Source organism: Coturnix japonica, chromosome 14 (genome assembly GCF_054131305.1).
Source record: "Coturnix japonica strain WE chromosome 14, WE-NBRP24, whole genome shotgun sequence".
NCBI lineage: Eukaryota > Metazoa > Chordata > Aves > Galliformes > Phasianidae > Coturnix > Coturnix japonica.
In genome coordinates this window covers 365,124-388,032 of record NC_140676.1, presented here as the reverse complement: position 1 = coordinate 388,032, position 22,909 = coordinate 365,124, and the positions used below count along the sequence as shown (strand labels likewise).

At 60.1% G+C, this 22,909-nt stretch overlaps 1 protein-coding gene across 1 annotated transcript; it reads left to right on the top strand.

Annotated features, from left to right (window-relative positions):
* The first annotated feature begins 19,005 nt into the window (after positions 1–19,005).
* On the top strand, positions 19,006–22,891 carry ANKRD34C (ankyrin repeat domain 34C). The gene is made up of 2 exons (XM_015873457.3): positions 19,006–19,285; positions 20,639–22,891. Exon 2 carries the CDS (start codon positions 20,660–20,662, stop codon positions 22,142–22,144), a length of 1,485 nt encoding a protein of 494 aa, XP_015728943.2. The 5' UTR covers positions 19,006–19,285; positions 20,639–20,659; the 3' UTR covers positions 22,145–22,891.
* Positions 22,892–22,909: the final 18 nt, after the last annotated feature.

Below are 22,909 nucleotides of genomic sequence, written 5' to 3'. Positions count from 1 at the left end.
AGGAAGATGGGCTGTCAGATCTCATCTCATCACACATCCTGCTGTGTGTTGAGCACACGCTGTGGCTGCACACGAAGTGCCAGCATGGCACGGCCACATGGAAGGGATGCTTTGTGCATCAAAGGTGGAGTGCAGCCCTGGGGCTCACTGGGTCCCACTCCCGGTGCCGTGCAGGGGCAGCTCACACAGGTGTGTTTATGGGGGACACAGACACTGCGGTCACTCACAGCATCACTGAGCTGTGCCTCCGCCTGCACTCAGCTGCCATAACACGCTCCATTTGCAACACGCCGGGCTCTGCTTCCTCCCTAAGGCCTGAGCCATTGCCCCAGCCCTGGCAGTGGGGCAGAGGAGCAGCGCTGTGTCCTCCCACCCACGAGGACAGTGGCTGCAGCCCGTGGGTGCAGTGAGGGCACAGCTCCTGCTCTGCAGCTCAGCGACGTTGTTTTGCACAAAGAGTGGAAGGAGAAAACAGATTGGATGTGACTCGCACAGGAGGCAGCGCATGTTATTGTCTGGTTGCCACAGCACCTCCAGAGCAGAGCAGGCACCGCCGTAGCTATGAGCCAGCCTTTATTAATAGGTATTTCCAAAGAGACAGAGCCAGCCAGGACAACGCTAATGCAGCAGTTTTATGGTAGCTAACAAGGAACAGGTCAGCACTGCTGTGCAGCCCGCCCGCCCTCCCCAGGGACAGCTCTATTCATGGATGCAGCAGGAGCTGCTCAAGGGAGCTCCAGTTCTGTGCCAGGGTTTGGGCTCTGAGCAGATGGCAGCAGCACCACGGCTCTTCCTGAGCACCACTCGGGGAACTGCATTTGGGAACAGCTCATGGTGGATCTGCAGCCTGCCAGGCTCCCACCGCCACACCTCCCCAGCCTGCCCACACAGCCCTGCTGCCAGCACAGGGCTCCGGCTCCATCCATCCCCACTGCACCATCCCCAGCACTGCTGCTGCTTCCCAGGGCACACCTGACCCCAAACTGGTACAGAAAGTGAGTGTGAATCCAGCAGTGATGCATAGGGCTGCCTGTTGCACCAGATATGGGGCAGAGCACAGGGACCATAGGGAATGACAACCACAGGGGCACAGGGCCCCACGTCCTGCTGCCAGAAGGGTGCAGAGGGAGCCCAGCTCAGCACAGGAGCTGCAGTGCAGGACCCAGCCATGCAGAGCCTGCTCACCCATATCCAAGCTCTTCACCCAGCTATTAATAGCTCCTCTATTTGGGGAACACTTTGCTGGTACATCACAGCTCTTCATCTCACACATGAGCACCACACACAGCTGACAACTGCTGTGGGCACTGCACCCCCTGCAGAGCCCATGGCCACAACTCTGCCCCACAGCACCAGCCATGCCCAGGAGCTCCCACACACTCCAGCCTCTGACACAGGGCTGGGCATCACATGGAGACAGACCTGGTCCCGGAGCACACGGGGCCAGCAACCTCCAGGTGTTTGTTCTTTGAAGCCCACACTGTGATGGGGCTGCAGTGCTGCTGTTACTGCTGGCAGCAGACGGATCCAAAGCACCACCAGCCAGAGCCCCCCCACGGCACAGACACAACAGGTGGCAGCACCCAGAAACCCACTCTCCCTCTGAGAAGCACAGGGCTGGCTTCTGTTTGCGTGGTGGGAGGTAGGCTTGTGTTGCTGTAGAACTGATTCCCATTGGCAGCTTAAAGGCTAACAAGTTATAATTAACAGAAGCACAGGCGTATGCACAGACCGAGGGCTCACACAGAGGAGCCATCACAGAGCAGTCCTGCAGGAGCACAGTGAGGGCTGCAGCCCCATCCCACCCCCACCCCAGGCACAGCACATTGCCAGCCCCACGCAGCAGGGAGCAGTGCCCCACAGCACCCTTTGGGAGCGCACACGGGTTGTGCTGGCACTGCAGGCAGCAGCACATCTTTTAATCTTAGTAAAATGTGACTAATTGCTGACACCTCATTTTCACGAGCCAGATGCCCTTTCCTGCTCATTGCACCCCATACTGCAATGCTGGGACCGCACACCTGCACAGCCATCCCACTGCCAGAGCAGCCAGTTGGGAGCTGCTCAGTGGGCACCAGGCAGCCCTGGGGGCACCTTGTTGGGGGAGTGGGCAGCTCCAGCACGGTGCTGCTCTGCGCAGGCAGCGGGCAGCGCTGCAGACAGTGCCTGACCCACTTTCCAAGCCTGCCTCAATCCAGTGCTGCTTTGAAAGAGAAGCATGGGGGGAGTTGGAGCAAGAAAGTACCGTGCTGCCCTATGTTGGGCACAGCTCTGTGGCACAGCCATGGAGTCCCCAGGCACAGCACTGCCCACGGCTCTACTGCTGTTGGACTGCAGCACCCCAACGTGCCGAGGCCCTCAGCACCACAGAGGAGGGTACAGGTGGTGCAGGACACAGCCCAGCTCCTGCCTCCAGCACCAGCTGTCTGCAGCCAGCCCAAAACCAAGGTACAGTTGGTGAGGGTCCGCTCTGCTTGCGCTGTGTGCAACAGGAGAAGCTGTTCTGACACATCGCTGGAGCCTCTGTGTCCTCGTTATCTGCTGCTATTGCCAGCTCAGCTGTGTTGTGTATAGAGGTGAAATCTCTCTGCTGGATGTGGGAGAAATTGCAGCCATGTACGAGCCTTTAAAACGGCACTTCTGCCCATGGGAGGTGATCTCTGGTGCAGATCTGAGTGCTGCCAGCTCACTCTGGGCCCAGCCTGGTGGCCACATGCTGGGCCAAGCAGCAGAGCTCAGGCAGGGAGCAAACGTGGTGCTCAGCTCAGCTGTGTGTGTGCCAAAGGCTCCCATGGGGGCACGCAGTGTGAGCTGTGCTGCACCCCACCTGGAGCCCAGTGGCACTCGGTGGTGCTGTGTGCCAGCGCTGCTCGGGCTGACAGACACAGCCTCTGCCAGGAGCTGGCTGGTGCTGCTCCATGTGTCCGTGTAGCATCATGCCCAGGCAGCAGCTCTGCTCCCAGCACCACTCTGTGTGCCCATCCCTGCAGGCTCCTGATGCTTCTGATGCTACCAGGATATGCAGCGGCTGCTGCCACGGCCCTGGTTCTCCTGGGGATCTCCTCACCTTTGCTGACCGTGTTTCCCCCATGGCGAGGATGGAGCCAACGTGGGCAGAGTGGAGGCAAACGGGTGGAAGAGCCCCATGCTCTGCTCCGGGGGTGTCTGCACACAGCGGCTGCTCTGCGGCCGCTTTGCTCATGAATAAACACAACCACTAACAGAGCGCTTCACACTGCCCCGCAGGGAGGCAGGTTTACAATTTCTTGCTGGAAACCCTTTAAATGCACCACTTCCTCCATGCCCTGGGGAGGCGCTTCCTCCAGCAGAAGCAAAGGCTCTGCTACACGTGAACAGAACCTTTGGCTTTTTAAAGCCCCTCAGCTCTAAGAGGTGAGCAGCAGTGGCAGCACTCTGCTCACAGCACCCCCTGTCCCTCTGCTGAGCCCCATGGAGCTGCTGGGGCTGCTCGGAGCTGCAGAAGGGTTGGAGGCAGCGCTTCCTTCTGCAGCTGGGGGATCCTCAGCACAAGGTCCCCTGAGCTGCTCACAGGGCTCCGAGCTCCGAGCTCAGCTGGCTGCACCGAGGACACAGAGCAGCCTGGATCTGCAAATCACCGATCTGTCAGCCCCGTTGGTGAGCGCTTTTTGGAAGGCCCCGCAGGCAGGTGCAGGTGCCACATCAATATGTCAGCGCTCTCATGACGAGTTCATAATATTTTCTGCTCGCATTCCGCTGTCTCCCCCTATTAGCGGCCAGGCTGCTCCCAGAGCTGCTCTCTGGAGCCAGGGTTGAGGATTTAATAACAAAATTGTCGTGGTAAACCATTAGGTGGTGATTCAGCATGGAAATGCCTCATTATCACTTAAGCATGTGCAGTGTGCGACTGATGAAAACCTCTGAATTATGACTAATTAAGCACAGGCCGAAAAATATCCCAGATCAGAACCGTTGTCACCCACTGCAGGGAATAAAACACGTGAGGCCAATGGAGATGCTGGGAGAGGTGAGCGTCTGCATGAGGGCTTTGCACTGAAGAACACACGGAGGGCAGAAGTGAGCTCAGAAACCATCCCCCATCCCAAAGCACTGGGAAACTTAACAACATTGTCTTCTAATTAACAGTTTGGGTTTTTTTAATCTGCAGCGTGCTAATTCATTTCTACATTAATCATAAGAACTCAGAAAGCCAGCAGGTCCCACAGCTCTCCAAAACAAACCCGTGTTGCCCCACACCAGGCAGAACCACGGAGCCACACACCACAATGTGGGGCATCAGAGTGGGGGCTGTGCCCACCTCCCCTGCACCCAGACTGTGTGTTTCCAGCAGCAGCCTCCCAGTGCTCCCAGTACAGAGCTGAGTGATTTCCCAGGTGCTGCTGTGCCCCACATGGCCGTGACACTGACAATGCTGTGCTCCCTCTGCCTCCTGCAGGGCACGGCGTGGGAGTGATGCTGGGACACCGGGCACAGGAGCTTAGAGGGGAGGTGATGAGGGTGTAGGGCTGTGGGGCTGTGAGGGGCAGGACCCCCAGGACCTTGTGCCTCAAGGCTTCCGGCCACACTTGCAAGCTCGTCTCTTGCAGCCAGCAGGAAGCAGGGGGGACTGAACCGCTTCTGAGCGCACCAAGAATGGGTCTAAAAATAAGCTCTTAATACACTCTTGTATGCTGTCAAGGCTTTAAATAGCTGTTTGGAGTTCGACTTTTTAAAACTGTTGAGCTTAAATCACTTCTGACAACTTGGGAGCCAAAAATAAGTGAGGACGCGGGAAGAGGAGGAGTGGTGCCCCTGTAGCCACAGAGCAGTGTGTGCCACGGGCAGCAGCCGTGCAGCAGGCAGGTACTGGGCCCTGCTGCTGCAGACTGTGCACTGTGAGCACTGCACCTGCTCCATGTGGGAGCCCTGGTGCTCAGCACTGCGCCCTGTGCTCCTGCACACAGCTCTCCTGGGACGTTGTGAGGTGACACAGCAGCACCCAACACCGCTCAGCCATGGCCAGGAGCAGCACTGGCTGCACGCTGCGTGAAGCAGAACGGCTGCAGCTGCAGAGCAGCGTGTTTACCCTGCAGGGCAGGGTGGCAGGAGGGCTCTGCACACTGAGATAAGTCAGAATGACACTGAGCCAGGGCAGAAGAACAGCCCTGAAATGCAGAGTCACCAGGGGGATAGAGAGATTGCATCGGGTTCTCACAACCACGCTCTGCCACAAAGAGGTTCCTTTGCCATCCTACATGTAGCCCCAGCTCTGTTTGCATTAAGTGCAGGGTGCTCCCTTGTCTCCTTCTCCAAAGCAATAGATCTGCAGAACCTCTCATACATTTCCTATCCTTGTTAAAAATAGGATGAGCTCTCCTGTAAGGAGACAGAAATGAACAGCCCACCACATCCCAGCTTAAAATACATTCCTCTCTACCATCCTGCGGAGCAGCTCTGACCCTCCTAGGAAAGCTGCTGCTCAGTGCCCAGTGAGCTGTGTGGGCTGGTGGATGGGAGAGGAGGACAGAGCCATTGCTGCACATTGCAGTGTGAGGACAGCAGCGCAATGCTGTCTGTGCATCCCGCAGCCCCCAGCGGGGACTCAGAGCTGAGTGAGAGGTGGTGGACAAAACCCCATTTCCCATCCCCTGCACTTCATGCTGCAGCACTCAGCTCTGCCCCACACTGCACTCAGTGCCTGCAGGCGGTGTCCTGCTGCAGCAGTGGATGCCCAGAGGTGCCCACATGGTGCCCAGTAGCAGCATGACCCCATGGGCACGGGCTGGTTTGCAGCACTGAAATGGATGTGCTTTGCCACCTGCTGTAGGAGGGAGGAATGAGGAGCTGCACTAAGGGACAGAACCACCCGAAGCCACATGGTCACACCTGAGGCCGAGGGACAGAGCAGTGTTTGTATCCATCCCAGGGCATGAGCCCCAACCATGGGACGATCACAGCTGGGTCAGACCTGCAGCTTCCTCGGCTCAGCTGGGCTGCATGAGTCACAGAAGGAATCCCAGCACCCTGCAGGCCCTGCTCCTCACACCTGCACCCCACAGCCCCCCCTGCAGGGTCAGGAGCTGGGGCTGCTGCACGAGGCTGGGCCTTGTGTCACCCTCCAGCAGGGAAAAGCTCCCCACGGGCATTGGGAACAGCTGAGGTGGTGCTGCCTGGCTGTGCCCAGAGCACCAGGCCCCGATAGCAGCGGTGCCATGAGCTGGGCGCTGCCTTCGGGTGCTTAACAAAGCGGCCTGTGTTCAGGAGCTGCACTGAAAACAATTTTGCATACAGCTCTTTCAATTACTAATCTCAAATATTAAAAGCATGTATTCCACAACAGCAGAACAATGTGGATGTGAAAATGAAACTTAATAATGAATAATTTGCTCTCTGGGGGGAAAAAAATGCCGAATGGAAGCGCATTGTGCTCGCAGTCGTGTCATTACAGATGGAGCAATTGTGTAGTTCTTAAGCAGCCCCTCTTGAAAACAGCACCGGAGCAGCTCGCAGCCAGGGGTGCTGCCCGGCACCGAGCACACAGCCCTGAGCACCACCAGGAGCCGAACGGTAAATCCAATGTGAATGATCAACAGGAGTGGGAGGAAATAACATCCGAGAGCAGCAGAACAGAATCGAGCCTCGGGAACCGAATGTGGAGGTGTCAACAGCAGCTGAAGGGAGCAGCGATGTGGGAGCGGCGCAGCCGGCCGGGCTTTGCGCTGCGGTAAGAGCTGAGCAAATCCTGCGGTTGTTTGTGAGCCCCTGCGGGATGAGCGCACGGAGAAACGCGCAGGGCTGGGAGCGCCGTTCAGGGCCGCTCTGGGCAGCGCCGCAATGGGGAGGTTCCGGCCGAAGGTCAGAGCCGGGCTCGGCCCAGTTCGGTGCGGTCCGGTCCCGCCCTGCCCGGAGCTCCGTGTCTCGCGGTGCCGTCGGTGCCGTCGGTGTCGGGCCGCAGCTGGGGCGGGGGTTCAGGACTTCGGAGCACCCCAGCGCTGTGCCGCAGCCCGGGCTGTGCTCATTGCTGGGGGCTGAGGGCAAGAGGGGCCCCCTGAGGTGCGGCCTGGGCAGCCCGACCCGAGGGGCGTGGGGGTCAGAGCACAGCAGGGGTGGGGCTGGGGGGGTCCCTTCCATCTGAACCGTCCTGTGACTCCGCGAGCTCCGTGTGCGGGAGGTGCACGATGGCTCCTGGCGTTGGGCGCCGTGTGCCGGGCCGACGAGGCGCAGAGCGACACGCGATGCTCGGGGCAGCGCTCGGCGCGTCTCCGGCCGCGGGGCTCGGCCGCCCCCTACAGACCGCGGGCGGCGGGGCGGTGCGGTGCGGTGCGGGGCGGGTCGCTCGGTACCTCATCGAAACGCTCCGTCCGTCCGAGCGCTGCCCCCGCCGCGTTGTCACCGGGTTTTGGTGACGCGTTAAGAGCAGTGGGCGGAACGGGGCGAGCCGAGATGCAGCCCTGGGCTGTGCGCCGGGGCGGGGAGCGGCACCGCTGCCCTTAAGGGCTCTGCTATTCTCTGCTATTCTCTGCTATTCTCTGCTATTCTCTGCTATTCTCTGCTATTCCCTGTTACTCTGGGATGTCCCAGGCCCGCTCCGTGCGGGCATCCTGCACACATGTTCCTCGCCCCCCCATTCCTGGGCTCCCCACCCGTCTGCTCTGCAGCACCGTGCGGGCGTTGCCCCCCGCTCGCAGTGGAGGGCTGAATTTCGGACATCCCTCGTGAAACTCTGTGATCAGCACTTCAAATTACACACAGCAGGGACACGAGAGCAGCGCTTTGCTCCAGACAAACAGCTGAGCAGGACACGGAGCAGAGCGGAGCCGGCCGTGTCCGTGCCGGGCAAGGCGCAGCCCCGGGGCAGGGAGGTCCGTGCGCGCTCTCTGCGTCCTACTCCGGCAGCGCAGAGCGGAGCCGTGTCCGGCCTCCCGCCCGCAGCCCTGTGCCGCAGCAGCCCCGCTGTCCCTGTTTCTCGCCAAAGGGCCCCCAACACCCGGAGGTGCCGGGGCCGGTGTCCCCCAGAGCTGAGCCGCGGTCGCAGCCCACGCCGGAGCCCGGCCCGGCTCTGCTGCGGGAGGACACCCAGTGGCCGCGGGCTGGCGGTGCACTGAACCGTCGGTGCCGCCGTCCCTGCAACGCGCTGCTCCCCCCAGGGCCCGGCTGCGGGGCACAGGGGCACGGCCGGAGCCACGGAGAGGTATTTGCAATTTCCTTCCCATCCCAGGGGATTTTCTCTCCCCTCTCTGGAGCGGTGAGGGAGAATGGTCGCTTTCCCTTCTCCCCCCCAGAGCCGCTTTAATAACAGAGGTATGCGTGGAAGGAGGTTGGTAAGCACACATAAATCAGCCTTTTGGGTGGGGGCAGCGGTGCAGCCGGAGCCCTCTCAGACCCTGAGTCCGCAGCAGCTTCCCATCCCCAGAGCTGGGGGTCGAGTTCTGCCCCTGCTTTTGGGGCATCAGCCCCACATCGCTGTTGTGAATGAGCCGCTTCTGCAGAGTCTCATTTTGGGAGAGCGCCTTGTTTACTCTGAACCGAATGTTCACATCCCTGGGAGCTACTCAACGAAATAATCACCAAAACCAACACGGGGCCGGGGCTGCTGCTCCCTTTGTCCGTGCCCACTGGGCGCACACACACAGCCCGGCTCCTGCGGCGCTGTCTGAGCCGCGCTGCGTTCCCACCGCCCGCTGGAGCGCGGGGACGTGGGGAGGTTCGTCAGTGCCTGGTGCCAGCAGCATCGCTGTGGGGAAGGCTCCGTGCGGTGACAGCCCCGTTTGTCGGTATCGCAGAGGTTGCCCCCAGAGGGAGGCTGAGCAGAGGTCACCGCAGTGGTAGGTGCTCACAGACTCCAGCGCATGGATGGCTTTTGTTGCTCTGGTTTAACCAGGCCCAGACTCAGCAGTCCCCACCCCCGTTCTCCACCAAACCAACTGTGTGCCGAGCTCCTTGGGCCTGCCATGAGCCACAGTCCTCCCATGACGGCAGGCAGGACATGAGCACCACAGGAGCACACAGCAGCCAGAACTGCTGGGTGCACAGCCCAGGTGTCCCCCTGCATCCCCAGTGCCACAGCAGTGCAGCATGACGCAGCCTCGTTGCATTGCAGGGAAACAGCTGCCTGCTTTCCCTCCGTCCTCACAGATGTTCCAGACGGGGCAGTTTGTGTGGGCCAAGCATGGCACAGGGACGGCAGCACCAGCCACGGTCCCTGGGGCTCCCCCAGCACCGCACCCTGACAGCCCCGCAGCAGCTCCGCTGCGTGGAACATTCCTGACCCAGACTCAAAATGCAGAGGGAGGTTATAAAGCCGCGCAGGCTCCTGAGTCAGCAGGATGTGCTGTGCTTACTGAGCCGGGCAATGGACACTGGCAGCCCGGGGCAAAACTGCAGATGGAACAGGGCTTAACACAGCACTGGGTGCTCAGCAGATGGCATTCCTGGGAGGGAGCTGGGGAAGGACGGAGTGCGCTGTGGCACAGCATGGAACTGTGTGGCGTGGCACGATGTGTCATGGCATGGCACAGCGTGGCACAATGTGGGACAGCACAGCAGGAATGGCTGCCTTTGCTGCCATCCTGCAAAGTGCAGAGAATGGGAAGCCATGAGGTGCAGCACTGACTGCCTCAGGGCTGGTGCAGCTTGTCAGGGCTGGTACCTGACCTGCCAGCCAGGTGGGAGTGAGCCTGGGTGAAGACACAAGGAGGAAAGACACGGCTGACCCAAGTGTGCTGTGCTGGACGCGCACAGGGCTGCTGGCAGCTGTGCTGCAGGAGCTCATCAGAGCCCTGCTCAGTCTGCTCCAGCAGAGGAACTAGGCAAAAGCTGTGAACCTTGGAGGCTGTTTGCACCTGAAGTGCCATCCCCCGCTCCAGCAGCATGAGCAGAGGCCTTGGTACTTCATGCTGATGGGGAGAAGTGCTTGATAGCACATGCACACCCAGCACTGCTAACCAAGCGCCCTACCCCTCCCCCGGGACAAAACTGGAGATGACAGCAGAACCACGTCTGAGCACACAGCTCTGCGCCCTGCAGGGTAGAGGCTGTTCCTGAAGTGCTGGGTCCTTGAGCAGAGAGCACCACTCTGGAACTGACCCCTGGAGCCCTGAGAAGCTGCTGGGGTTCACCTGGCCTCTGTGAGAGGGCCTCCAGATTCATCCAAGCGACCCCTCGATGGGCACATGCAGGATATCTCCTCTCTAATTCCTGTGCACATCGGTCTGACAGCACGGCACCAAGCCAGCACACGCCTGGGCTGCAGAGGGGGGACCGCATTCCTCAGCTCCAGGCTCTGCTCAGCAGGGGTACACGGGGTGCTCGGGGCTGCCTGATGCCCCCCTCCAGTGCTCAGCCCAGTGGGCACTGGGGTCTGCTTGCACTCTGGGGTTTCCTGGGTGCACTGGCAGCTTGAGCTGCTCCCTGTGGGCAGTTGGCACAGGGACATGGGGCAGAAGGGGGCTGCCACAGGGTCTGACCTCACAGAGCAGGACTCAGTGCAGACAGGAGCAATGGCACAAAGGAAGGAGATCCCCCGAGGCATCGCTACGACCCCTCGCTCTTTGCAGGTGGGGACACCCCAGCCCCAGTTTGGGGCGGGCAGTTTTGGGGTGCACAGATGCAGCCGCCAGCACCTTTCTGCAGCGTCAGACGAATCCGCCCGGCTGCAGCCCCACAATTTGTACAGCCTAATCCTGTGGGCCGGGGGGGCCACGGGGCGTCCAATCCCACCCGCAGGGAGGGGACTGGAGGTTATGAAATTTGTGAATGGGGAGTGTCTGCAGCACGGCAGAGCGGCAGCACTGCGGGGCAGCGGGAGGCTGGGACTGCCCCGACAGCATCGCCTGCTCCTCCAGCAGCATCCCCACACCAGAGCAGAGGGCCCCAGAGAGGAGCCGGTGACATCTTATTTCCTCCACCTGCTACCAGCTTCGTCTTCTTCCTCCACGCCAAAGTTGCAGGAGAAGTTGATCCTGCGGCTGCTCTCACCCCCTTATCACTTTTCCAGCCCAGCTTCTTCGCTCTGACTGTTGGACGGAGAACTGATAAGGGTGTGTGGGTGGTGTGAGCACCTGGACGCGCAGTGCTCTGCAGAGGTTGGCTGCACACAGGACCAGCAGCGCAGCCCACTCTGCAGCTGGAGATGTTGGGTTTCACAGAACGCGGCGGGTCACAACGCTCCGAGCTTTTCCTCTTTCTGCTTCTATAACAGGTGGCCTGCAGGTGAACATGGGGGAGGATTGGGGAATCTGCTGAATGACTGCTCATGAGAAGAAGCAGGCAGTGCTGACTGAGCAGCTTGCAGTTCGCTTGTGCTTTGGTGAAGTTCACTTGCTGTTGAGGCTCTTTGGGACTTTGATTAAAAAGCAATTACAAAAGTAAGAGTTGCATAAGTGCAGAATGCCTCTGTTTTCTTTGCGCTTGACATTGTTTGCATTAAAAGTAATTTATTTCGACTGTTCCCATGATTTTAAAGGTGAGTGGTGGCAGCGCGGCTCTGGCTGCAGCTGATGAAAGAAATGCTGGTAACAGAAAGGCAAATATCATCGTGAGTCATGAGGACAAAACCAGCTGGTTAGGAAGGCAAAGCAGAAGCATTAGGTAACCAGGGCTGCTTGCTTAATGCCTGCAGCCACGCTAGGCTGGCTGGAGAAAGGAGCAGGCTGTGGGACACCAGCTGGGGGCATTCAGCCCTCCCTGAGGCCAGAGGGGCTCCAGCACCATGCAGACCTCCTACAGGGCAGGGTCATGCTAGTGTGCTGCACTGGGTGCCGCAGCTCCTTCCCAGCACCCGGGGCTGGAGCCCATTCCTGCCTGCAGCCAGGGGCACCGCAGCCTGGTTCTGTGCCACCAGCCTCACATCAGATGGGACCAGAACGCTCAGCCACTCATCTCACACCCTGCTGCTCTGAGCCACCAGAGAGATCCTGCTGCACATCTCCAGCCTCCTCTACCTTCCTGGAGCTATTTCCCACTGCTCTCATCCCTTAGCCCTCTGTAACCGTCCAAGCACTTTGCACCAAGGTTCACTGGGGACAGATGAGGTTCCAGAAAGGACCAGCCCCAGCACATGGCTGGCATCCATCAGCAGAGGGAGAGCAGGGCTCCCAGCAGGTGGGTGAGCGCTTCTGCTTAAGGGTGCAGGGTGTGCACACCAGAAACTCGCCTGCTCCGTGCCCATCAGGCTGCCAACAGGTTGGTGGAGGCATTTGAACTTCACTCATCACAAAGCATGATTAGCTGTGAAAAGGGGGCTTAGCGGGCTGGAAAACTACTGAGGCAGCTGAATTCCCCACACAGCCTTGATGCCAGCTGAGCCAGGGGGAGAAGCAATGGGGCAAAGCCACAGCGGGGAGAGCACCACGCAGCCCCTGCCCTCCCCAAGCACGTAGCCCTTATATTAAATCCATAAATAGGAAATTCCACTTCTTCAGAAAAAAAACCAGAATCCGGATATTTCATAAGTGTCCCAGGGGACATGAAAGCCGAATCAGGAAATTTCACTCAGCAGAGATATTAAAAGTCCTGCAGCCCTTCAGACAGCTGCAGAATCGCAGCTGCAGCCATGTGCCCGGTGCTGGGGCTGGTTGGGGGGCACACACCACACTTGGGGCATACACCATTCTGCACCACACTCTGTCCCACTGGCTCTTCTGCAGTCAGCCAGGGAGAAGGGAGCAGAACTACTGTGAGCCTGAGCTACTGCAACATGGGGGTGAGCAGAGGTGAAGTCAGGCATCAGCAGTGCCCCTCCTGCAGAAGGTGCTGCCTGCCCAAACAGAGCCGTGCCCACAGCCATGCACCACCCCAGCCTCAGGGCACCCAGCACCGAGCAGACAAAAGCACCCTCCCTTGCACAGCTGGAGCACAGCCAGCAATGGAAGCACACAGATGACCTCGTCTTCCTCCCCTGCTTACACATCAGAAGCTTTCAGAACAAAATCAGCCTGCATAATTTGCTTTCTCGCCAGAGAGGCGTTGCAGCGTTTTCCCAGCACTGCGCAGAGGGAGGAGGGATGGATAACAACACTCGTCCCCTGCACAGCAGCCATGGGAACAGCTCTGAGCACAGGTAAAGGGCTGAGCTGCTGGCAAAGCGCTCTGCAGAGAACCTGGGTGTGCCAGTGGCCAACAGGCAGACTAGTGAGTTACCCTGGTGGCCAAGAAGGCCAATGGGACCCTGCAGTGCATTTCACAGCGCATGGCCAGGAGGGCAGGGGAGTGCTCCTCTGTTCTGCCCTGGGGAGGGCACAACCCTAACCTGGGGATCCCCAGATCCAGGTGGACAGGAAGCACTCCCACAGCCCAGCAGACCCTGTGCCATACCCCGTGCACTGTGTGCCATGCCATGCTATGCCATGCTATTCCGTGCCATGCCAGCTTCCTCCAGCAGCAGAGCCGCCCCCGCTGCACCGCTCAGAAGTAATTGTAGGTTATTACTGCACCGCTGTTGTTAAATACAGATCAATTCTCTTCCGACAAGCATGCTGTGTAATACAAACTCCAATCATCTTCCTCCTCCACCTCACACCTCTGCTCACCCGGAGCCGTGCGGTGGCACAGCCGCATAGAGGGCGCAGCATGGCAGGGATGCAGAGCCGACACCCCACAGCATCAGCTCGGGGCTGATCTTCAGTAAGTCGGCAAGTGACAAGGTAAGGATCTCACAGGACGCATTTCCAGTGCAAGGCTCATCCTGTAGGTTTTAACACGACCGTTCCTGCTGCCCCGCCTCAGTTAAGCGCACAATTGCTGTGCTGATGCATTCCTGCAGAGCTCCTGCTGCTCTCCAGCTGACGGTCTCCCAGCACAACCCGGTGCTGGCACATTGCTGCAGGGCTGCCCCAGTGCAACTGCTCATCTTCAGCTGCTGCACAGCAGTGACCCCGATGTTTGGTGACAAACGCCGCAGTAATGCCTTCATTTGCATGATTTTAAGACAAAAAACAAACAAACACCAAAACCAGCAGTTGAAAATGAGCTGTATTTAATCTCTGTGGCTCCACCCCAGCCCAGCAGCACACAACCCAATGGAACACACAGCAATGGCGCGGAGCAGGAGGGGAGCACAGGCCCAGCAGAAGTGCCTGAGATGGGAAAGGGACGGAGGAGCCAGGCTGAGGGATGAGCTCACCTTCTGTGCTCTAAGGTTGACCACAGCAACACAGGGCAGTGCAGGCAGCGGGCAGACACACAGCACTGTGTGTGGGGTGGGGATGCCTCGTGTTCCGGGGGGGGCTGCACCAGGGACAATCCATGCAATGTGACTGAGCCATGCTGCTGTGCACTGCCACCCATCGGCCCCCCGCGTGCAGCACGTCCCCCATCCGCAGGGATGCTGGAGCTCTGCTCGTGTCACTGCACACACCGTTACCCCGCAGGATCCACACGGTTGGAAGTGAGGCACCATCCGGAAAGAGCTGCCATGACTTCTCAGCAGAGCTCGGGAGAAAAGGAACTTCTAAAATTAAACCGGCAAAAGGAGAGAAGGGAATATTTTTGCATTGATTTCGTTCCCATGAATATTTATACAACTTTGTTTAATAACACTAAATTAAAGAGGAAAAAAAAGAATTGGAGTTCTGGGTGGGAACAGCCGCCTGTCTCTCCTTCTGCCACTGCAAAGCAAACAGGAGCAAAAGCTGCAGCAGCAGCCACTGATTGTGCACAGCCTGCAGGGAGCAGGAAGGACACAGGGCTGGGAAGCACCCAGTGAAGGCTGCAGGAGGTGGTGCCGCTCTGGCAGCACACAGGCTGTGCTGGGCAGGGTGACACATGGTGTGACTCCTCGTGGCACAGCTCCGGGGTGGGCACTGCTCTGTGCCCCCAGCCCTGTGGCCAAGCAGTGCAATGTTCAGTCCAGACATTTGTCTGCTCTGATGTTAATCAGCAAATAACTGCCATAAACAGAGCTGCCCTTCAGCTCCTCCTACACCTCCTGTTAAATGCCAGAGGTAATGGGCTCAGGTGCTGTGCAGTGCTGCTCGGCCCATTCCCATCACACCAGCCTTGCCATGTCCATGCACAGCATGATGGGGACTGGGGGATGTGGGGCTCATCTGGGTGCCTGGATCACAGCATTTCCCTCGCAGAAGCAGCCCCACACTCAGAGAAACCAGGCAGCACATGGGGCTGAGCACACCCTCATCCTGCAGCAGTGCCTGCCCTCCCTCCCTGGGCCCAAGGTTTTCCAGCCTGACACCAACTGCACTTCCACACCTTAAGCCAAAGGGCCTCCACGGTTCCTCTAGGGCACAGCAGAGAGAAAAAAAATGTGGAGGTGCAAGAATTCATAGAGAATAGAGCAAAAAGGGATGAGAGTGCAAGGAGACAAATGTTGTCAAGGCAACCACCAACTGCAGGAGTGACAGAGATGGGGAAAGAGATGGGAAGGAGAGAGAAATGAGTGCACTGCAGCTCGTGCCATTTCCACCTCTGTGTGCCCAGAGGAGCTGGGTAAGGGACAGCAGCACCAGCCCAACTCCAGGGGAGCACAGGGCTCCAGCACACAGCTCCATCCAGACCTGGCACTCAGCATCCCCACGCACTGAGGGGCAGAGGCTGAGGTTCCGGGTACAACACAGCAATGGGGAGAGCCAGACACCAGCATAAATTGTGATGAATGTCAAGCAGTGATTAGAGATGAGCAGCATCACTGCACGGTGACACACTGAAGTGGCATTTCTGTTTCCAGGCCTCAGCACAACTTATCAGTCTCAAAGCTGCATGAATGCACAAAGCTTTTGGGTCAGCAACGGAGCATGACCCGGATTGTACCCACCCCCAAACGTTGCTCAAACCTTCCTCAGCTCTAATGAGTGCATTACAAAGACACTCAGTCAGCAGAAATCGAGGGCCTCGGGTGGGCGGCAGGAGCTCCAGAGCCCAGCTAATGCTGGGAGAGCCCCCAGCCCCTGTGAGCTGCACAGAACCACCCGCAGCAGCTGCACTCCATGGGTGAGCCCCCACCCTGCAAAGCAGCACACTGGAGGAGCCCTTCCTCCAGGCCCTGACAGCTCCTAAATGCTCCTACACTATTTTTACCCCGGGGTTGCTATAGAAACATCAGACCCACTTGCAATGATGCAGCCTCTTTCGGAAGCACTGCATCACCACCTGCCTCCTGCCTGCCAGCGCTCACAGGGCGGGGGGCCGCTATTTTGGGAGCCCCACACTCAGCATGGCCCCCCCGGCTGGAAGCAGGATGGAGAGCAGGCATGGGGAGATGGAGGGAGGGGGCATCTCAGGGCCCCAGCAGCCAATCCCCAGCCATCCCTACTGCCCCCCATCCCATCCCCATAGACAAGGAGGCTCCTGCAGCAGCACTTAAGCTGCAGCTGGTTGGGGTTTTCCCTTCCCATAGAGACTCAGACCTGGGTCCTGCTAAAGCCAAGCACGAAACAGCACCAGCAGTCCAACAACTGGGGCTGTGACCATGCGATGTCCCTGCAGCACAGCTGTGCCCAGCAGAGCCCCCAGCCCTGCTGCAGCCAGGGCAGGGACAGCACAGCAGACACAGTGCTGGATGGCCATGCCAGATGGTCGCAGCAGGGCCTCTGCCACTGACAGCCATCAGGGATGTCAGCTAATTCCTTACACCACAGGAAGCTGATACTTCCTTAATGTTTCCAGCAGAAGTCAAGGTAAAAATTAATGTGGATGCAAACACACAGCATGTTCCTGCTCAGGTCTGAGGGGGAGCAGCTTTATGCAGTGAGTACCCAGTCCTCCTCACCCAAAGCACCTCCACATTCAGCACAGCTGGCACCGAACATGGGGACACTGCAGGCACCCTCAGCAGCCCCGACACACAGTGAAGGCTTCACAGCCGCATCACCTGCCCCAAACAGAACAGGCTCTCAAGGAGCTCAGGAGTCTGGGAGAAGCCCAGCACAAGGCCACAGCGCATGTGCACACTGAGGAGTTGGTACCCACAGCCACCCATGCCACATAGGCACAGGGCTGCCCAAGGCTCTGTGCCCCACTGACCCCTATGGGGCAGAGAGGTGCCCTATCCAGTGCAGGAGCAGCCCTTGGGGCAGAGCTGACAGTCTCCAAAACATCAGCACCAAACCTCCCCAGGACCTGCGTCCATCCCTCCGGGTGGGTGCGTTTATGAAAAGCTGCTGTGTGGGGATGAGCTGGCAGAAATAGCTGCACAGCCGCCGCTGTGTAAGAGATGATCACCAGCTGTTCTGCTGAGTGCCCAAAATAGTGCCAGCCGAGCACAGCTCCTGGGGAGATGGCGCACATTCAGCTGAGCCCAGCAGCAAAGCTGCCCAGCTCCCCCACACACCCTGAGCAGCCCCTGCCCCAGCTGGAGCCGGGTCCCAACAAGACACCAGCTGCACTTGCTGCTGCTCCCAAAATATCTGGGGATGGGGTGACAACAGGGAACCACAGCCCCAAGTCCTGTGCTCACAGCCTCAGCCACCATAGCCCCTGCACCACCCCCCATGGTGCACAGGCACACATTGGACACCCCAGTGTGGCCCCAGCTGCCCTCTCTTCCTCCAGGCCAGGCTCCAATTTTAACCAGAAAGCTGAAACGGGCAAACCAGAGCTGCCTGCAAGGTTGCTGATGTGGCCCAAGCAGCACCCAACGTCTCTGCTGTCCTCTGAAACATCACATACTCCCCATATCCAAGATACCCCACAGGAGGAGCAGGAGAGCTCAGCTGAAGCCTCCCATATCACACAGACCACAGGCTCACTGCCCTCCTGCTGAATGGCACTGGGTTCACCACACTGTGCCCCCCAAGCAGCTCCACAGCCCGGGAGCTGTGCAACCATCACTCAGCAAACCACAATGAATAACAAACAGCGCTGTTAAAAATGCAACCTGTGATGATGTGCAAGTAGGAAAGGGGTGGCACATCTCCATTAATCACTTGTTATGGATTATTCAACTAAACAGGAAGCAGAAGGCAAACTCAGAAATGCTTTACATGGAAATGGAGTTGGCTCTGAAGAGCACCCTGACCCCACTCATGGGACTGCCCCTGCTGTAAGTCATGGTAGGCACCATGGGCAGCCACAGCCCAGCACACTGGTGGCCACCCAGCATGGAATGCCTGCTCTGGGCCACCAGCACACGGCCCTGCCTTCACACATCCCAGAGCCTCGCCTTCCCCACTGCCCTCTCCCCCTGTGGCCGTACCCCCACCCAGCACCAGGTGCCCACCTGGTCAGCTTTCCCCTAACATCAACCCAGACACAGAACACTGTGACAACCACAGCTCAGGCAGCAGCATTCTCCCACATGGCAGAGCCGAACACAGTTGCCGTGCATCTACGGCCACTTCCCACCCTCTGGCTGATTATCTGCCCCCAGTGGTACCACAGCTTGCCAGCAGCCTCAGGTTAAGGAAGGCTTGATCCCTGTGATCACACTGCTGGTGTGTGGCTTCTGCCCCAGTGACAGTAGGATGCCCATGATCACTGTGCTGCTCTGCATGCACTGAGGGGAGATCTCTGCCCTAGAAAGCAGAGCGCAGCCTCTGGCTCCCTTGTACAGCAGAACACTTTGACATCTCCACTGATGCACTCAGGCCACATGAACACAGTGTCACTATTGGGAGACAGACCTCAGGGGGTCTCCAGTCCAACCCCAGCTGTGGGCTCAGCCCAATTTGCTCAGCCTTGACAGCCTCCAATGAAGGAGGGTCCCCAGCTCAGTGGGGGTGTACTGCAGTGCCAGGCCGCCCCCAGCAACACCTGGGCTCCATAATGGGCACTGATGGCACACACGGCCACACGTGTGGGCACAGATGGGCAGCGACACAGACAGCCCCTGCATGCAGACACAGCACTGCGCAGCGCCTGGGCACTCACAGGTTCTCACACGGGACTGTGCTCGCACTCAGCCACCCGGCACACACTCACACCCACGCAGACACAGCCCTGCGTGCATCACCGCACAGACACGCGGAGCGCTCCGGACGTGCGCACACACACACGCTCATCCCTGGGCAGACACGGGCCGCGGCCCCGCCCCGCACACGCGGATCCAGACGTTCACCGTCCCGCCCCCGCGCGGACCCGGCTGTGCTGGACGCAGCCCCGCACCCGGCCGCCCCCTCCCCCGCCGCTCCCCGCACCCACCGGGGGCGGACGCGCCGCCCCGCGCCCTCCTCTCCGCGCAATCCCGGTGCGCACAGCGGGGCCGGTACCGGGCACCGCACACCGCTAACGGGCACCGGCACAGCAGGTAACAGGGGCGGACCCCGGGGAGGGACCCCCGCCCCGCTGTCGCCGCACCGAGACCGGCGCAGAGGGAAGGGACGCGGCACCACAGCACCGGTGAGAGAAGATGGAGGTGAGGCCAACTTCGGGATCGGTCCGGGGGTGTCGGGGCGCAGCGCTGCCCGGGGGGCTGGGAGCGCTCAGAGCCTTCGGGACCCCCTGGGTGTGCAGTGTCCGGGGAGCTGACGGCGGGGCGGGGGCTGCGGGAGCGGCGCATCAATGGGCGCGGGCTGGGGGGGGGGAGACGGAGGACAGGCAGAGCATCGCGCGTGTGACGTGGGGGAGAGCGGTGAGCGCAGACTGCGGAGCGCTGCGGGTGATGGAGCGGGTGGAGATGCCCCAGGGGAGGGCTGGGTACGGCGCGAGGGGACAGCGCTGCGCGGCGCTGGGCGGCAGGGAGCGATGATGGGAGTGAGGAGCGAGCGGGTGCCTGGGATCCCGGGACATCGCACCGCTGACATCCCCGCGGTGCTGGGCCCCGTGAGCTTCCGCCTGTGCCCCGCTCATGGCTCTCAGCGGATCCCAGCGCTGCAGGCGCTGCTCCTCAGGGACACACAACCACCAGGCACTTGGTTCCCGAACGGTGCCGCCGAGCAGCACGAGGGAGCCTTGCCCGGCTGCGAGTCCCGGGGTCAGCAGAGGGGCCGGCAAAGCCCCACCGGGCTGGGCCAGGAAGCGCTTTCCAGAAGGGACGGCGTCGGCTGATCCCCGGGGCCAGCCCTGATGCAGAGCGCTGCATGAGAACGCTGCTCTGCACAGCACTCTCCTACACAAAGACTCCCAACAGCACCATGAAGCAGCACAGGGTTACACACAGCAAAGCAGCAGCTGCTAGGATTTCCATGTACAGCAGAGAAGTGAAGACCACAGCCCCAGCAGCACAGAAGATGCTCACAGCCTCAGCTGTGCTCTGTATTACAGAGCAAGGAGCCTCTGAGGCACAGCAGAGCCGTGCCAGCAGCAGGGCTGCTTTGATGGCTCCAGCACTGAAGGAAATCAGCTGCGTCCAGGGAAATATCAGTGTGGCCATAGGAGCAGAGGAGGAGGAGAGCAAGGCAAGGTGAACTGAGGTGTATTGTCAGGGAGCAGATAGAGCAGAGATGTCCCATGCAGGGAGGCAGGCCATGAGCTGAGAACAGGGGGCAAGACTCACCTGTAGGGCAGGGACAGGCTGCTGACAGCTATGGGTTGTACAAGCAGAAATCACCAAGAGAAGGCAGACCAGTAAACTCAGGCCACAAGTGAAGTCCAACAAAGGTAATCCCACAAAGCTGGGCACAGCCTCACACACACACACACACACACACACACGTCTAACCTAAATTCAACCTCTTCCAATGTGGGAAGTGCTGCAGGGCTGTCCATGTGTGGAGGGCTCAGCGGAGGCTGCTGGCAGCCTCACCTCTCCATCCCCATTCCTCCCCAGCTGCCGTGAGCCCTGCGTGCCATGGAGGAGGTGACGGAGCTGCAGACCGGGGGGAACTCCCTCCTGAAGGCAGTGTGGCTGGGCCGGCTGCGGCTGACCCGGCTGCTGCTGGAGGGGGGGGCCTACATCAATGAGAGCAATGAGAAGGGGGAGACGGCGCTGATGGTGGCCTGCATCACCACACACGTGGACCAGCAGAGCATCAGCAAGGCCAAGATGGTGAAGTACCTGCTGGACAACAGAGCTGACCCCAACATCCAGGACAAGTCTGGGAAGACAGCCCTGATGCACGCCTGCATCCGTGGCGCGGGCGGTGAGGTGGTGACCCTGCTGCTGGACAATGGGGCCGACCCCAGCCTGGAGGACCACTCCGGGGCCTCTGCACTGGTGCACGCCATCAACGCCGACGACAAGGACGTTCTGCAGCACCTCCTGAACGCCTGCAGAGCCAAAGGGAAGGAGGTGATCATCATCACCATGGACAAGTCAGCCACTGGCACCAAGGCCACCAAGCAGTACCTGAACATGCCCCCCTTGCTGGACTTCAAGGAGAGGGTCCCCTCTGAGGCGAGCACCACGGCACTGAAGACAGCCGCCCCGTGTCCCCAGCACACCGAGCAGGAGGTGCCCCCCGGGGACGGCCCCCCCACCAAGGCCACCCCTGAGCCACCCTCCCCAGGCTGGAGGGGTGGCACCACCACCAAGAGGGCACGGCTGCCACAGCTGAAACGGCTGCAATCGGAGCCGTGGGGGCTGGTCGCACCCTCAGTGCTGGCCGCGCACCACGAGGAGCAGCGGGTGCGCACGGACGATGAGCTGGTCAGCAGCATCGGGGAGCTCGCGCTGTGCAGGAAGGCTCCCCTCACCCGCAGCAAGGACGCTTCCCTCTTCCCTCTGGTGGACGAGCAGGCTCTGCGCACGCCGCCAGCCCCCGGATCCGGCTGCAGGAAGGGGTTCGAGAAGGGCCCCCAGCGCCTGCCCCGCAGGAGCACGGTGCCGGAGCCGCCGGAGAGCAGCGAGGTGATGGAGACCCTGCACTGGAGGCGGATGAGCGCCGAGCACCACGACAGTGACACCGTCATGGCCGAGCTGGGGAAGGTGGCCGCAGAGAGGAGGAAGCTGAGCGGCTCTCACCTGGCTCTGCTGGGCGGTTCACGGGAGGCTCTGGATGGTGCCCCCAGTACCTCGCCCGCCGCTGCCCGCCGCCCGCCCAACCTGCTGGAACGGCGCGGCTCCGGCACGCTGCTGCTGGACCACATCGCTCACACCCGGCCCGGCTACCTGCCCCCCCTCAACGTCAACCCCAGCCCCCCTATCCCCGACATCGGAGCCAGCAGCAAGGCCCCCTCCCCGCTGGCCGCCAGCTTCAGGGCCCTGGTGCCGGTCGCGCCCAGCTCCCCCAAGCGGGGTGACCTGAGAACCAAAAAGAAGCTCCTCCGGAGGCACTCCATGCAGCTGGAGCAGATGAGGCAGCTCTCTGATTTTGAGGAAATCGTGGCACAGTAGTTCGGTGGTTCGGAGTGGGGTGGTGCTGCACTGGGAAGTGCTGGCGGCCCCCGGCGCACTGCCCCATGCACGGGAGCGGAGCAGGGGGTGCTGCGCCCATTTCCCAGTGCTGGGGGGACAGCAGGTGGCAGTGGGCACAGAACTGAGTGCATGGAGCCCTGCCGTGCCAGCTGCTTTTGGACTATTCCCCTGCAAGCACTTCTCTGAGAAATCCAATCCCAGCACGTTGAGGTAGAGCCGGGCGTCACACAAAGGCTCCTGGCTGCGGAGTGTTTGTTCCTGGTTATTTACGATCCGGTTTTCATCCCTCCCACTCATCCTAATGCAGAAAGCGGGCTGGGAGCCCCACGCCGGGGAGTCGGGGGCTGATGTGTGTGTGAAGTGCCTACCGGGAAGGAGCTCAACGCTGCGAGAGCCTGGAGAGCAGAAATAACCCTCCTTAGCAATTGAATGTATTTATACCCTCACTGTGCTGCAGAAGCGAGACAGTGCTCCGAGGTTCTGTGATTCCCTTTCCAAGCACTTTGCAACACAGCGCCGGATCCGCGGCTGGTGCAGCAGGGGGGCCGTGCACAGAGCCGGGTTTGGCGCACCGTGCCCGTGGGGGGGCGGCTGCCCGGCCCCACTGCGCTGTGGGACCCGAGGATGCTGCACTGCGGCTCCGCCTGCACGGGAGCGCTCTCTGGAAATGCGTTTTCAATTGAAATGTGTTGTTTAGAGTAAAGCTGGGCTTATATTTTTACAGCCGTTAAGTTTCTGCTTCCT

Coding starts and splice junctions, on each gene's coding strand:
- ANKRD34C (XM_015873457.3), top strand. CDS start 20,660: ATGGAGGAGGTGACGGAGCTGCAGACCGGGGGGAACTCCCTCCTGAAG.